This window comes from Anomaloglossus baeobatrachus, chromosome 6 (assembly GCF_048569485.1).
Source record: "Anomaloglossus baeobatrachus isolate aAnoBae1 chromosome 6, aAnoBae1.hap1, whole genome shotgun sequence".
NCBI classification, from domain to species: Eukaryota; Metazoa; Chordata; class Amphibia; order Anura; family Aromobatidae; genus Anomaloglossus; species Anomaloglossus baeobatrachus.
The window spans coordinates 351,645,904-351,661,550 of record NC_134358.1 but is presented as its reverse complement, the minus strand read 5'-3'; the positions used below and the strand labels follow the sequence as shown (position 1 = coordinate 351,661,550).

The following is a 15,647-nucleotide window of genomic DNA, read 5'->3' as shown; positions in this document are numbered from 1 at the left end:
ACTTCACTTCACTTGTTTTCTCCTTCACTTCCCTAGCTGGACTGCTCTCCAGCTCTTCCCTGAGCTGACTGCCGGGTTTTCCCGCCTCCAGAGCTGTGAACTCCTCGGTGGGCGGAGCCAACCGCCTGGCCCACCCCCTGGTGTGAACACCAGCTCCTGGAGGAAGGCAACAAGGATTTTGAGTTAGCTTTTGTGTGCCTAACTGGGGTGTAGGGTGTGGTGGTGTGATGACCTGTGACCCCTGGCTTGCCCAGGGCGTCACACTGCCAGTGCCTTGGTATGGGGCACCTGGGGCTGATGGAGCAGGGCAGCAGGATGATATCCCCTACACGGGTAGGGGAGGTGTTGTCCCGGAGACCAGGTGTAGGTGGAGTGGAATGCTGGGACACAGTCTGCAGGCTGGACCGGATGATACCGGTGTACTCACTGTTTTTGAATAAATCACACAGTCCAGATAGTAAACCAAGTGCCGGAAACTGGTAACCTCCGGAGGGGTGTACTCAGGTCCCGCACTCCGGTGAACAGAACAGGGGCCCTTCCTCCTGCACTCTAGTTTGGTGTCTCGTGTGTTGACTAGTCCGCATTAAACGGGAAAAGTCCATTTCCGATGTCTTTGCTGTGGGAGCTGTGGCCCGCAAGATCTGACCCGTGGGATTTTTGCAGGCACTTGCAGACGCCTTATCCCCCCGTGTTGGGCTTCCGTCTCGCTCTATCTGGGCTGCTGGTGGGACAAGACTTGGAATCTTGTACCTTGTTGACTAATTGACAAGGTTCTTGCAGCTGTCCTCGCCCTGGGGTCCAGGTACCCCGACTGTGCACGGTCTCCGGATCGGATTCCCGCTGTCGGCACCGGCAGGCTACAACCCTGCCCCGGTCCACTTAAGGTCTCCCGCGACTAGATCTCCGTCGCCTGTGGCCCTGCTCTGCCATCTGCCACCTAGTCAGCTCAGGTAGTCCGGTAGCCTGGGAGCTACAACCCCCGACTACCACTTCACTCCTCTCACTTCCACTGTCAGCACTAGACTAACTGTCTTGTCTCCGTGTTTCCTCCCCTTGACACCTCAGGACTCCAAGGTGGACATCACTATCTGCCTGGCCATGCCCACTGGTGTGTCCCTATTGTCCTGGGGGGGTGACTAGGCTTTTGTGGCTGGTGTATGTACCTGTGTGTGGGGTTGTGTTGGTAGGGCCAAGGAGGAGGGAATCCTGCATCTGTAAGATGGATGCAGTCTCCTGTGACAACCTGATTTTGTCAGGGCGTCACATAAGAACAACTATGTAATAACTGAGTGCAAAGGCAGGCCTTATAGTGGTACAGTACAGAAGCTCACAATCTTATCACAACTCTATTCTTCCATTTTTTCCTATCCCAAAGATAGTTCTTTGATCAGGGGTCTTAAAAAAAAAAAATATATATATATATATATATATATTAGTCTCACTAAAATTGTGAGCTCCACAAGCTCAGTTCATAGAGTACTGTTACCACACAGGGCAGCTGAAAAGCCAAGTAAAAGCTGATGTACCTGCCAACCGAAGGGTGGATTAGCAGCAGGAATGATGTTAGGCTCTCCAATCGAATCACAGGAGATGTCTTCTGGGGAATCTTACTCTGCTTCCAACATAGACATCCTAACAATACTTTCTCTCTCTCAGGCCCCTTCACACGTCCGTGAAAAACACGCATGTGTGTTACGGGCCGTTTTTCGGGTCCGTGTCCCGTTTTTGTGTCCGTTTTAATGGTCCGTGTGGCATCTGTGTGAATTACGTATGCTAGCCGTGTTTGTGTGTAGAACGTCCGTGTGTGCGTGTGGAATGAACATGTATGTGTACGTGGAATGTCCGTGTGGAATGTCCGTGTGTGTGATGCACAATGTCGTTTATAAATGTCGGCTGACAGCCGACAGAGTTGCGCGATGAGAATGAACTCGGGTGAACTTCACCAGACTTCATCCTCATACCACGGCTCTGTCTGTGTCGAGTACTGATTAGCGGTCACCTGTGAAGGATTTACCGGTGACCGCTAATCCCCCGAGTGACTGAAGTTTCCCCCCTCTCTCATACGCACCGATCCTCGATCACCGGCGCGGCGCTGCACGGTATTCACACTGCTGCGGCGGCTTTTACTATTTTGAAAAAGCCGGCCGCTAATTAAACAATCTCGTATTCCCTGCTTTCCCCGCCCACCGGCGCCTATGATTGGTTGCAGTGAGACACGCCCCCACGCTGAGTGACAGGTGTTTCACTGCACCAGATCACAGCAGCCGTTGGGCGTGTCTATACTGTGTAGTAAAATAAATAAATAAATAATTTTAAAAAACGGCGTGCGGTCCCCCCCAATTTTAATGCCAGCCAGATAAAGCCATACGGCTGAAGGCTGGTATTCTCAGGATGGGGAGCTCCACGTTATGGGGAGCCCCCCACCCTAACAATATCAGTCAGCAGCCGCCCAGAATTGCCGCATACATTAGATGCGACAGTTCTGGGACTGTACCCGGCTCTTCCCGATTTGCCCTGGTGCTTTGGCAAATCGGGGTAATAAAGAGTTAATGGCAGCCCATAGCTGCCACTTAATCCTAGATTAATCATGTCAGGCGTCTCCCCGAGATTCCTTTCATGATTAATCTGTAAGTTACAGTAAATAAACACACACACCCGAAAAAAATCCTTTATTAGAAATAAAAAACACAAACATATACCCTGGTTCAACAATTTAATCAGCCCGAAAAAGCCCTCCATGTCCGGCGTCATCCAGGATGGTCCAGCGTCGCATCCAGCTCTGATACATGGAGGTGACCGGAGCTGCAGCAGACAACGCCGCTCCTGTCACCTCCACGCAGCAACTGAAGACAGCCGCGCGATCAGCTGAGCTGTCACTGAGGTTACCCGCTGTCACTGGATCCAGCGTTGACAGCGGGTAACATCAGTGACAGCTCAGCTGATCGCGTTGCACTCTTCATTTGCCGCGTGGAGGTGACAGGAGCGGCGGTGTGTGCTGCAGCTCCGGTCACCTCCATGTAGCAGAGCTGGATGCGACGCTGGACCATCCTGGATGACGCCGGACATGGAGGGCTTTTTCGGCCTAATTAAATTGTTGAACCAGGGTATATGTTTGTGTTTTTTATTTCTAATAAAGGATTTTTTTCGGGTGTGTGTGTTTATGTAACTTACAGATTAATCATGAAAAGAATCTCGGGGAGACGCCTGACATGATTAATCTAGGATTTAGTGGCAGCTATGGGCTGCCATTAACTCCTTATTACCCCGATTTGCCAAAGCACCAGGGCAAATCGAGAAGAGCCGGGTACAGTCCCAGAACTGTCGCATCTAATGTATGCGGCAATTCTGGGCGGCTGCTGACTGATATTGTTAGGGTGGGGGGCTCCCCATAACGTAGAGCTCCCCATCCTGAGAATATCCCCATCCCCAGCCTTCAGCCGTATGGCTTTATCTGGCTGGCATTAAAATTGGGGGGGACCGCACGCCGTTTTTTTAATTATTTATTTATTTATTTTACTACACAGTATAGACACGCCTACCGGCTGCTGTGATTGGGTGCAGTGAGACACCTGTCACTCAGCTTGGGGGCGTGTCTCACTGCAACCAATCATAGGCGCTGGTGGGCGGGGAAAGCAGGGAATAAGAGATTGTTTAATGAGCAGTCAGCTTTTTCAAAATAGTAAAAGCCGCCGCAGCAGTGTGAATGCCGTGCAGCGCCGCGCCAGAGATCGGGGAACAGTAAGTATGAGAGAGGGGGGGAAACTGACCAACAGACTGTGAGAGAGGGACAGACAGACCGAGAGACCGACAGAGAGACAGAGAGACCGACCAACGGACTCAGGGAGATTGACCGACATACACAGAAATAGAAAGAATGGCCGACATCACTAGAAATAAAAACACCAAACGGACACGGACTATAGGTAGATGCATACGTGTTTACTAACGTGTGTGCACATACCCATAGACTTTCATTGTGTCCACGTGTGCGTGCTCTGTGCAGATAACGGACATGCATCCGTGCAAAACGCAAACACATACGGATCACGGACACGCACACACGGACATAATGAAATAACGCACGTGTGACCACAATCATAGATTAACATTGGTGCATGTTTGTCCGTGTCTCCGGTATATACGGAAACGGAACAAACACGCACGTGTTTCACGGACGTGTGAAGGTGGCCTCAGACAGCTGAACAGGAACAGCTACTCAGGTAAATTAAACAGTTTCAGGGTGACCATGGGTGGTCATACCTCCCAACCGTCCCGGATTCTGCGGGACTGCCACAATTTTAGAGGTGTGTCCCGCAGCCCCGTGGCTCACAGCTGATGTCCCGGCTCCTCCCCTCAGTGCAGTGAATAAATTAAATTAAATTTTCATCGGCTCTGGATTTTTGGGGCAGCCGGGACTCGAACCCGTGGAACTGTGAGTTCATTGTTTCAAAGGAAGCAGCTCTACCACTGAGCCACTGCCTATATTGAAACACATAGGAAGATTTTGTTATCTTGACCTCTATACTGCAGGTGAGACACCAGAAGCAGATTATTCAGCTGCAAAGATGGATGGAGGGATGGATGAATGGAGGGATGAATGGAGGAATAGAGGGAGGGATAGAGGGAGGGATGGATGGATGATAGAGGGCTGAATGGAGGGATGAATGGAGGGATAGAGGAATGGAGGGATGAATGGAGGGATAGAGGGAGGGATGGATGGATGATAGAGGGATAAATGGAGGGATAGAGGGAGGGATAGAGGGATGGATGGATGATAGAGGGGTGAATGGATGATAGTGGGATGGATGGATGATAGAGGGATGGATGATAGAGGGATATATAGATACATGACAGATAATAGATAGATTCATACATGATAGATAGATAGTTAGATAGAATCATAGATAGATAGATAGAATCATAGATCGATAGAGGGATAGAATCATAGATAGATAGAGGGATGGATAGATAGATAGATAGATAGATAGATAGATAGATAGAATCCTAGATAGATAGATAGATAAATAGAATCGTAGATAGATAGAATCATAGATAGATAGAGGGATAAATAGATAGATAGACAGACAGACAGATAGATAGATAGATAGATAGAGGGATAGATATAGATAGATAGATAAATACTGTATCTCAATGTAGATGAAGGAAAGAGTCAGATTCATTTGTTCCCATTAAACTACTATTGAGAAATGAGGGAAAAAAAAATACAAATACAGTTTTTTGTTTTTTTTTATCTTCACCACCTTGGATTCAAACCAGCAACATTCAAAACTTGTGTCCAGCAGCCTCCTAGCTTTACTAGCTGCTCTCAGCAGTGTCTCTATCTCCTGTATTCTACAGAGAGCGGAAAAGAGGGTTTCTTTTTTCTTCTAATAAAATCACTAAAAATAATAAAAAAAATAGAATAATGTAATTTTATTACACTTTTTTTTATAAAATAATAAACATCAAAAATCAGCAAATAACATATTTGGTGTCCCTGTAATCGTAATGACCTGAACAACACAGCGATCAGGTTATTTATGGGGATCGGTAAATGGCGGGAAAAAAATGGCGCAATTTATTATTTTTCTTTATTAAAACCCATAAAAAATATAATAAAAATGTATCACTGAGGCCGTGTTCACACATAGCGTAAATGCTGCATTTTTTCTGCAGGTGTCCGCGCCACGAGCGCAATAACAATCTCCTCTGATTCTTGCGTGTCTGCGGTATTTTTTATGCACTGTCGCCTTATTTGATACATGTTTGTTGCAGATGTGAATCCTGAAGCTTATAAAGATAGAAACACCAAATCCGCACAGTTCAGTGTCTTTACACGCACCAGGGGCGGAGATTTCATGACTTGTCATCCACTTTGCTTGGACAATTAGTCCATATTCCCATGTAGTGTAAATGCTGCATTTTTTTTCTGCTGTTTTTTTGCACATTTATTCTGCTGTGTTTAATTGTCCAAGTAAAGTGGATGTGATTCCATGAGAAGACGCTGCTGAATTCTGCGGTTTTCGGGGTTTTTTTTCTCTGGAGGTTTCTATGTGGAGCTTAAAAAATGCAGGAAAAGCTTCTCAGTACAATAAAAACACTTAAAAACGCATATTCACATCTGAACCAAAAACACATTAAACAATGGAGAAAAGGCAGAAAAAATGCAGCAAAAATGGAAAAAACAGAGAAGATAGTTATTGTGTAGTTTGGTGCCGACCGGCAGAAACAAAAAACCCCCTGAAATTATGCAGCATGTGACCACGGCCTTATAGGCACAAATAAGCAACATGTCATGTAGTGACACATAGAAGTATAAGAAAATTTTGACTGCTATGAATATGAATGAACAGTCCGGGGCATCTGCTGAATGACCCTTACTGCCAAATGGGTGTGGCTAGGGGTGTGGCTAGGGGCGTGGTCAAAACTTGCTGCGCGCGCCGCATACTTTCTCCCTCTTTCCTTTCTTAAAAGGGTGGGAGGTATGTGGGTGGTGTTCTCCGAGGATGGCACCGGAAAGCGATCTCCCTCGTGCTCTGCCTCCATAGTCATCAAGGTGGCCAACCAACTTTCTCTTAGCCACTTTCTTTTCAGAAACACACCATCCCTCTCTGCAAGTTCCATCTCCTGTTGTCAGCATTTCAGTTCACATCAACAGCACAGAGTCTATATATGAGTCAATAGTGACATCCGGTATCCGATGATTCATACTGCAGTTTCCTTTCATCTTAAATATTGCATAGGAAATGTATTGCAAAGGAAGTGTCTGCCAGACTGTGTGCTTGTTCCTGCAACAAAATCCCAATGTTTAATAGATGGTGTCAACTGGACCAATGACATCAAAAGATACAAAAAATAAGTGATTTTGTCATTATGAAAAGACCCTTCCTTTGCATGTATGCATGCCTAGAATGTTTTTGGTGTTTATATTATTTTTGTATGCATTACATTAAATATAAAGCAGTGTTTAGCATATGAAAACTAACAATAATACATTTATTACAGTAACAATTGTGAAAAAGATGCAGTCATCATCTCTATCATTAATGGCTTCACATCCATATATTCTGCTACTGTCATCTATTCTATCATTGGATTCCGTGCTACAGCCCAATATGATGATTGCTTTGCAAGGTAAGCTTTGGCCAAGACAGGCTTTTATTAAAAGTATTTCAATATCAAATTAGTGAAATCAAATATGACTTTCTTAAAGCACTACTCCAGTATTTATTTTATTTCAGCGCTGGAGGGGTGCTTTAAATGTAAGTCCTCTGTCCCCTGTATTTTACTCACCTGCTGCCATCTTCCTCTTTTTCCAGTACTGCTCCTGACGGTCTCTGGCGATTTGTGACATGCCAGTGTGATGCCCCTGCACTAGTCAGGGTGTCACAGGGAAGTGCACTCCTGCCCTTATGGTGCAGAACCCACCCTCCTTGGTTCTGCGATCCCAACCTTCAGTATTGCTCCATCAGTATTCAAACCCTAGTCACACCTCACACCACACCGTGTCAGGCACACCAGTGGGTGGTCTAGCTGGAACAGGGCTACTTGCCTAGGGGTGAGGCAGATGGGTGGGAGGGAGGAGGTCAGTGAGAGGAAGTGGAGAGCAGAGCAGAGTTGACAGGCAGAAGAGTAGTGGCTCCCAAAGAGTGAGGAGCTGGGAGTTGGAGCTCCCTGGGGACTTTTGGCTAGGTCGCAGACGGTGGCCTGGGACCGAAGGAGTTTGAGACCCAGTCTCAGCGTACTGGAGAAGGGTGCCAGGCCTAGTTTAGGAGAACGGGCGGCACCGGAGTACTTAGTAACCGAACCGGGACCAAGTACGGTGGCAGGGTACTGGACCCTAGATCAGAGAGTAGCTTCACGCAACCTGATAATTAACCAGTAGAGGATAGTTTCTTTATGGACTTTCTCCAAGAGCTCAGAGATCGAGGACATCAACACAAAGAGGGGGGATAGGGCTTTCCAGCTTATGCTGCCCACTGAAATCCCAAGTGTCAGGCATCAAGAGCACAGCTTCACTACTTAACAGTGGAGAGCGGGACCCCGACAGCTTCAAGCAGAGGGGTCACACAGAACACTAAAATACAGTGCATGGAGGCAAGGTACAGACCATCAGCAATACCAAACGGAGCGGACTCCCGGACGAGCTCCCCTGAAGTGGCAGCAGCACCCAGAGACTTGGTTTACCTTTGTGTCAGAGTCTGCTTTGCAGTCGCATCACTACCACCACTGCCTGAGTGAGTACGCTGTCCTCCCCTGCTTGCAATCTGTACCACTCTCCCCTACCCCATCTCACCCATCCTGAGTCCCGGGGCCTCCCCTACCTGTGGAGGGAACGTCATCTGGCTGCCTCCACTCCATCTCCCCCGGGTACTCCCATCGACAAACTATTGTCCCCTATAAATACCCCCTTTACATTTGAAGTGGCCGCGAGCGCTTGAGCCACAGCGACCCCTGGACCCGAGCGGTTCGACCGCTGCAGGGGCGGCACACCAGCAGCCTCAGTGTTTTATGGATCAAGCTGGAGGTCACAAATCAATGTCACTCCATGAGAGCATCATTCTACTGTAGTACTCAGATTTACATTGAGTGCTTGTGGCGTAAATTCTGAGTTCCAGCCAGTCAGAAGTTATGGGCACAAGATAGTGCTGTGGGACCTGAGCGTCACCGAAAAAGGATGAAGAGGGCGGCAGATGAATATAATACTAGAGGCAGGGGACTTAAATCTCAGGCACCACTCCAACACTGAAAATCAAACACTGTACTAGTGCTTTAAATGGGTTTTGAAACGTTGAATTATAAAGTCACTCAATATTTTATTGGAATAATATTGATACATGAAACAAATATCCACCACTGAGCATTTTTTTTTCAAATCCCCGAAGGTCTAAAATATTGCGGTGAGCACAGATTATCTCACTAAGAGTCAATATAGAAAGTTTCCAGATCTGATTGAATAAACAATTCTGCATGTTTGAGGTATGTTTTGTAAACACCTCCATCCTATTTAAAGGCACTATATCAGCAGAGAATGACTGTTCACATCAAATACAGGTGCAGGGTGCATCCTTTCAGTGGCACAACATTTAAATACACCATCTAACCTGCTTGTTTTCTCTCTATCTTTTCTCTTCTTTGACTATATGAAGCCAGAGCTGTCAAAGAAGAGGGGAGGGTGGAGATCAGGCCCGGACTGACCATAGGGAAATTCTGACAAATGCCAGATAGGCCGGTCCCTGTAGTTGGTCGCTCTATCTGCAGTCACCATCGCTCTGCTCAGCAGTGTGCAGGCCAAGCAGCATTATCTGCTGTGTGCACACTAGCTGCAGCAGGACCAGGAGTCACCACACTGCACTGTGCCAGCCGTGCTGTGTGATAGTGTGCCTGACATGCACACACTGCTGAGGAGTGCGGCGATGGTGGTACCGGTGACCGCAGCTTCCTCCTTCCTATTCAAATCTATTTGCGTCTTTCAGACGTAAATACATTTGAACAGTGCGCCGGGACTGGGCCCCACCCCTGACGTGCAGCAACGTGATGAGATCAGCACCTTGCTGATGTCATCACAGTGCTGCAGGTGCCACACAGGATGCATCAGGCAGCGGTAAGTGCTCCATGGAGGAGCCAAAGAGACAGGTGTAATTAATGAGGATGAGTGAGGAGGGGCTGAGGACACATAATGGGGAACATTTGTGAAGGAACACAGCTTTGTGACAGGCAGGGGTGGTTACTGTATTCTGAGGGAGGAGGGAGGAGGGGGGCAGGAGTGCGTTGTGATGAGGTAGTGTAATTTGTATGTGTAGAGGGTGATGGGGGGTGCATTGTATTATGTCTGGGGAAGGGGTAATGCAGGGTGCATTGTATTGTGTGCTGGGGAGGGGTAATGGTGGGTGCAATGTATTGTGTGTGTGTGTGGGGGGGGATGGGTAATGGAGGGTGCAATGTATTGTGTGTTTGTGGGGAGAGGGGTAATGGAGGGTGCATTGTATTGGGTGTGACTGGGGGGAGGGGAAATGGAGGGTGCATTGTATTGTGTGTGTGTGTGTGTGTGTGTGTGTGTGGGGAGGGGTAATGGGGGTGCATTGTATTGTGTGTGGAGGGGAGGGATAATGGAGGGTGCATTCTATTGTGTGTGTGTGTGTGTGTGTAGGGGTAATGGGGTGCATTGTATTGTGTGTGTGGGGGGAGGAGTAATGGAGGGTGCATTGTATTGTGTGTGTGTGTAGGGGTAATGGGGGTGCATTGTATTGTGTGTGTGTGTAGGGGCAATGGGGGTGCATTGTATTGTGTGTATGTGTGTCTGTGTGGGGGGAGGGGTAATAGAGGGTGCATTGTAGTGTGTGTGTGTGTGTGCAGGGGTAATGGGGGTGCATTGTATTGTGTGTGTGGGGGGGAGGGGTAATGGAGGGTGCATTGTATTGTGTATGTGGGGGGGGATTACAAAAGAGCAGTTTGGGTGGAATATATAAATAAATAATAATAAAGGGGCAATATGGGGGGATATTTTTGGGAGAGGCAGTGTGGGGGTATATTATAAAGAGAGCAGTGTGGAGGGGACAGTATGGAGAGAAGCTGTGTATGGGGACATTATGGAAACAGGCAGCGTGGGGGTGTATTATGGAGCGAGGCAGTGTGGGAGGTATTTTGGATAAGGTCAGTTTGGGGGGATATTTTATGAATGAAGCATAGCAATTATTTATTCAGGGGCACACCATGGGATATATTTGTAAAGGTGCTGTGTGGGGAAGTGCTGCTAAAGAATAAAGAGGGAGGGCTTCAGAGATGAGCAGTGGGCCCGAAACCTCATGATGGCGTCTGTACTGCGTGGAGACAAAAAGGATGGGAACGACTCAGAAGATGCCACCTATAAAGGTACCTGGATGTAAATGATTATTTGTGATATTGCCTGCGTCTTATCAGTATTCTGGTTCCTGTATGATCCGCAGTCTGATAACAACAACTCCCAGGATCTCCTTACCATTGTTAAGGACAAGCTGGGATTTGTAGATTCCGACATCTACCGAGCCTTCCCATTGATCTGCATTGTAAAATACAGAACATTTTCTGAGTGGAAAACACCAGAAGAATGGAGCGGTCACTTCTTTTAATCACTTGGTGGTTTTAGAAACCTGAAGTGGGTAAAAAATGCTCAAAATTCTGATTCTGTGCACAGCAAGTAGATGCATATGGTCATTCGAGGATTTTTCATAGCAGTTTCCATGGTGGGATCTGCCCCCAAAAATTTAATTACACATTCCCTAAGTGGTATGTGTCCACAATTATCACCAGTGACAACAACAGCTTCCTTATCACCTATCTGTAGAATAGGTCATCAATATTAGTTCAGGGAGATGTGATTTTGTATCCCTGCCCATCAGCAATGTGACCGCAGCATTATATGGAGAGCAGCATCCTCTTCATTATCTGCGAGACCCAGCTCTGTAGGAAAATAACGGCTTCACCAGGTCCTGCTACTAAGAGCAATAAATATGCCTGAGCTGTAATACTGGACGCAGCTGTGACTACATGTTATATGGTCGTGTTATACAACCTACAGGTGCACAAAGATATTACACATTTACCATGCGACAAATGGGCCTGTACACCCCCAAATGACAGGGCTGAATTTTAGTTCCAGTCCAGCCCTGGTGGAGATAGAGGGAATACAAGTACGTGGAAAGGTGTACTTACATTTTTGGCCTCACCACGTTGCACCGAACACCTGTAATTAATGTGAACAGCATTTCTGTGCTTACAGAATTGCACATTCTAAATGATATTAACATGCAGATATGGGGTTAATCTGCAAGTTAATAGTGTACTAAAGCTTTGGGGGCTGCCACATAAAAGCAGGACTACCAGGAGGAAATTAGCTATTTCTTTGACTTTCGGACATAGAGGTGCAGAGAGTGTGGCTTCCATCACCTCTCAGCACACAAGGAGGTGCGGCTGTAACAAGGCTCTGGCACTGACTGACAGTCAATCAGCATACAAAAGAAAAAACAAAAAAAGCGCTCCTGTGTGAAAACCGACTGGTGAACAAAGTGCAGGAAGGAGGTTATGCGCTTACCTATGAGAGTTGTGCTGACAGGCACAACTCTGGATAAGCATAATAAAGCGATCTCCTTGTCCACAGTTTTTTCTCCCAGGGTTAATGCAGGTCAGGACTTTGTTGTTATATGCTCTGATGAGCAATCCGCTGGCAGCTGCAGTAGCCACAATCTAGGCGGTCCCTGCTCCTACACACCTTGGTCGGATGAATCCGGGACAAGACCGCAGTATATCTCAGAATCTCCCTCACACAGGCTGATACCTGTGTTGCACTGCTGCATCGGCTGCTAGTGTGACGCCCTGGCAAAACCAGGTAGTCACAGATACATCTAATCCTCCTTGGTAATCTGATCCCACGACTGGTACAGTTCTGAAGACACACCCCTCCCCTCAGTGTAGAAGCTAAACAGAGCAGCACGGGAGGGGCTGGAGCAGTGTGTGAGAGGAGAGTGAACAGAGCAGACCGGGGTGTGGGAGCTCCCGGCTGCTGTGGAAGGGTGGAAGCGAGCTCCAGGATTGCTGGAAGGAGTAGATTGGTGGAATGGAGCCAAGGTGACCGGGGCAGGGTAGTGGCCCGCTGGCATCAGAGTCGGCTCCGGATTATCGCTGGGGAGTGGACTCCCCGTTTCAAGCCGAGGAGTTGAGGAGGCTTCATATAGTAGTGGACAGAGAGAGAGAGGGCCCTGCTGTACCGGGTGTGGGATCCGAACACCCTCTGTGCCAAAGGCTACGGGCACCGTCAATTTCTGGTTAATTCCTGACTCTGTGTGCGTTTTCTTGCAAAGCGAACTGTGAGTAACAACATCCCCCAGTCCAACCGGGTGCACAGCTCTCAGATGGTCGCCATCTCCTCCCTGCACCACCTCACCGGGGTCCCGGGACACCAACACCCTACCCGTGGAGGGAAATCACCACCTTGCTGCCCACCACCATCCCCGGGATCCTTTAACCGGCAGTGGCGGTGCTCTGTTACCTCACCGCACACCACGGGTGGCGTCACGAACAATCTCCCTTACCTAATCCCCTCTTTGCTGTGGAATCTGGGATCACAGAACCGGGTCACGCCACAGTGATACCCACAGAAGTGACCCCGTGGCCTGGATCTGAGTACCCCTTATCCCTGGGCAACACACTAGCTCCCAGTGGGAGCTGGATATAGCAATGGCTTGAATAGAAAAATAGCGGTGTCCGGGTGCTGCACAGAATCAGGCTATACCAGGGAGGAGATTAACTGTTTAACTAATTGCACAATGCGTTTCTGAGACGTTATAGGTGGTGTCACACATAGCGACGCAGCAGCGATCACGACCAGCGATCTGCTGCGTCATTACATGGTCGCTGGTGAGCTGTCAAACAGGCAGATCTCACCAGCGACCAGTGACCAGCCCCCAGCCAGCAGCGACGCGTGGAAGCGTAACTAAGGTAAATATCAGGTAACCAAGGAAAGCACTTCTCTTGGTTACCCGATATTTACCTTAGTTACTAGCGTCCGCTGCTCTCACGCTGCCAGTGCCGGCTCCCTGTTCCCTGCACTCCTAGCCAGAGTACACATCGGGTTAATTACCCGATGTGTACTCCAGCTACGTGTGCAGGGAGCAGGGAGCCAGCACTGGCAGCGTGAGAGCGGCGGTGCTAGTAACTAAGGTAAATATCGGGTAACCAAGGAAAGGGCTTCCCTTGGTTAACCGATGTTTACCGTGGTTACAGCTTACTGCAGGCTGACAGACGCCGGCTCCCTGCACCCTGCTCGCTTCAGTTCATCGCTCTCTCGCTTTCACACACAGCGATGTGTGCTTTACAGAGGTAGAGCAACGTCCAAAAAATGAAGCAGGACATTCAGAACTCACAGCAGGGGCCAGGTCGTTGCTGGACGTCACACACAGCGACATCGACGGGACGTCGCTGCTATGTCACAGAAAATGGTGACTTAGCAGTGACGTCGTTGTCGTTGCTATGTGTGACACCACCTTATGTCCCCTTTATCAGCTGCTAATTAGACAATGTTTGATACACTTTATAAAAACAATCATAATTACCACAATTAAAGCACTTGGAACAATAGAAAAACAATTATTCGGTCAGCATAGACAAAGTTCATAAAATTCATAAAAAAAACATTAAATCATTTGGATTCAAGGTGATCTACAATACAAAAACTTAGAAAAATAATTTAAACCATGTCACTGTGATATTATCTGGAATAAGCAAGTAAATATATATAAATACATAAAAATTCATAAAAAACATCATAAAAATACTTCATAAAATACATCATATAAGGAAAGAACCATTACTTACCAATAATCACCATAAGGAAATAAGGGCTTATGTATATAATCTTATTAACAGGAAAAATGCAATTAAATTAATATAAATAATAATATATTTTTAGATCACCATTACATGAATTACTAGAAGATATTGAATAAATTAAGAATTATAATTTATTAAAATCTATCAAAAATTAAAAAATCCTATCAAACATCTATATCTGATTATTAATAATTAATGAGTATGTTCAAACCCTCTGGATTTAATGTGGCCATTTTAAATATCCAGTATGATTCCCTATTAATTAGCCTCTTATAACGATCTGGTATACCAGTCGGGATTTGTTCCAATATTGTACCAGTCGGGATTTGTTCCAATATTGTAAGCCGTAATCCATTCGGATTTTTTGATGAGTCAAAAAGTAATGCTTTGATACACTTTGTTCTAAAAGACCCTGTCTAATATTGTGTCGGTGTTTATTAAGTCTGTTATGCATAGATTGTATTGTTCGACCAATGTATTGAATGCCACAACTGCATTCCAATAAGTAGATTACATATGATGATTTGCAATCCAAGTATTGTTTAATACGGAATATTTCGCCCGTTATAATCGATTTCAAGTTGGTTTTTCCATGTGATATGGCCTTACAATAGAAACATTTATGACCGCTACAACGATAAACCCCCTTTTTTAATTGTTCATCCAGTTGTCCTACTCTACATAGTGAATCAAATATAGAGAATACCCCAACACACTATTACTCCCAAAAGAAGAAAATCATTCGACTGTTCATATGCAAATTTCTTTTTATTGATCAAATTGTGCTGTAAATTATGAAAAATGATTCGTCCAAATAAGTCGAAGTTTCGGCTGTAGGCCTTCGTCAGACTGGACTTTATCTGAACATGATAACAGAAACAAAAAATCAATATCATATATACAAGATTGACAAAATGTGATACAGTTTCCAACAACAAAATGATGGTGAACCAATAACATCTTAGAAAGGGTAGAGACATATCATATCATATTGTAATACAATTACGTGGTATGATGAAACAAACCACCCTCCATTTGTACAGTACAAAAACTTAGAAAAACATGTACATTTTATAGTAGCATGGGTACGCTGAGCATTGGATCGGGGATACATCTAGTTAGTGCTCATGTGACAGTGGTTAGTCTAAATGGAAAACCGACCATAGGGGGAAATTTGAAAGAAAGAGAGGACCAGAGGAGAGAAAAAAAGAAAAAGAATGCAAAACCAGAAAGAAATGAAAAAATGAAAAAAATGAAAAAAACAGGTAAAGCAAGTATATAAG

At 46.3% G+C, this 15,647-nt stretch overlaps 1 protein-coding gene across 2 annotated transcripts in view; it reads left to right on the top strand.

Moving 5' to 3' along the window:
- Nucleotides 1-15,647, top strand: part of SLC6A19 (solute carrier family 6 member 19) — a 913,143-nt gene that overhangs the window by 612,335 nt on the left and 285,161 nt on the right. For both annotated transcript variants that reach the window (XM_075315004.1, XM_075315002.1), the window contains one exon: nt 7,006-7,134. In XM_075315004.1, the coding sequence (XP_075171119.1) occupies nt 7,006-7,134 (129 nt within the window). The remainder of the gene's footprint in view (nt 1-7,005; nt 7,135-15,647) is intronic.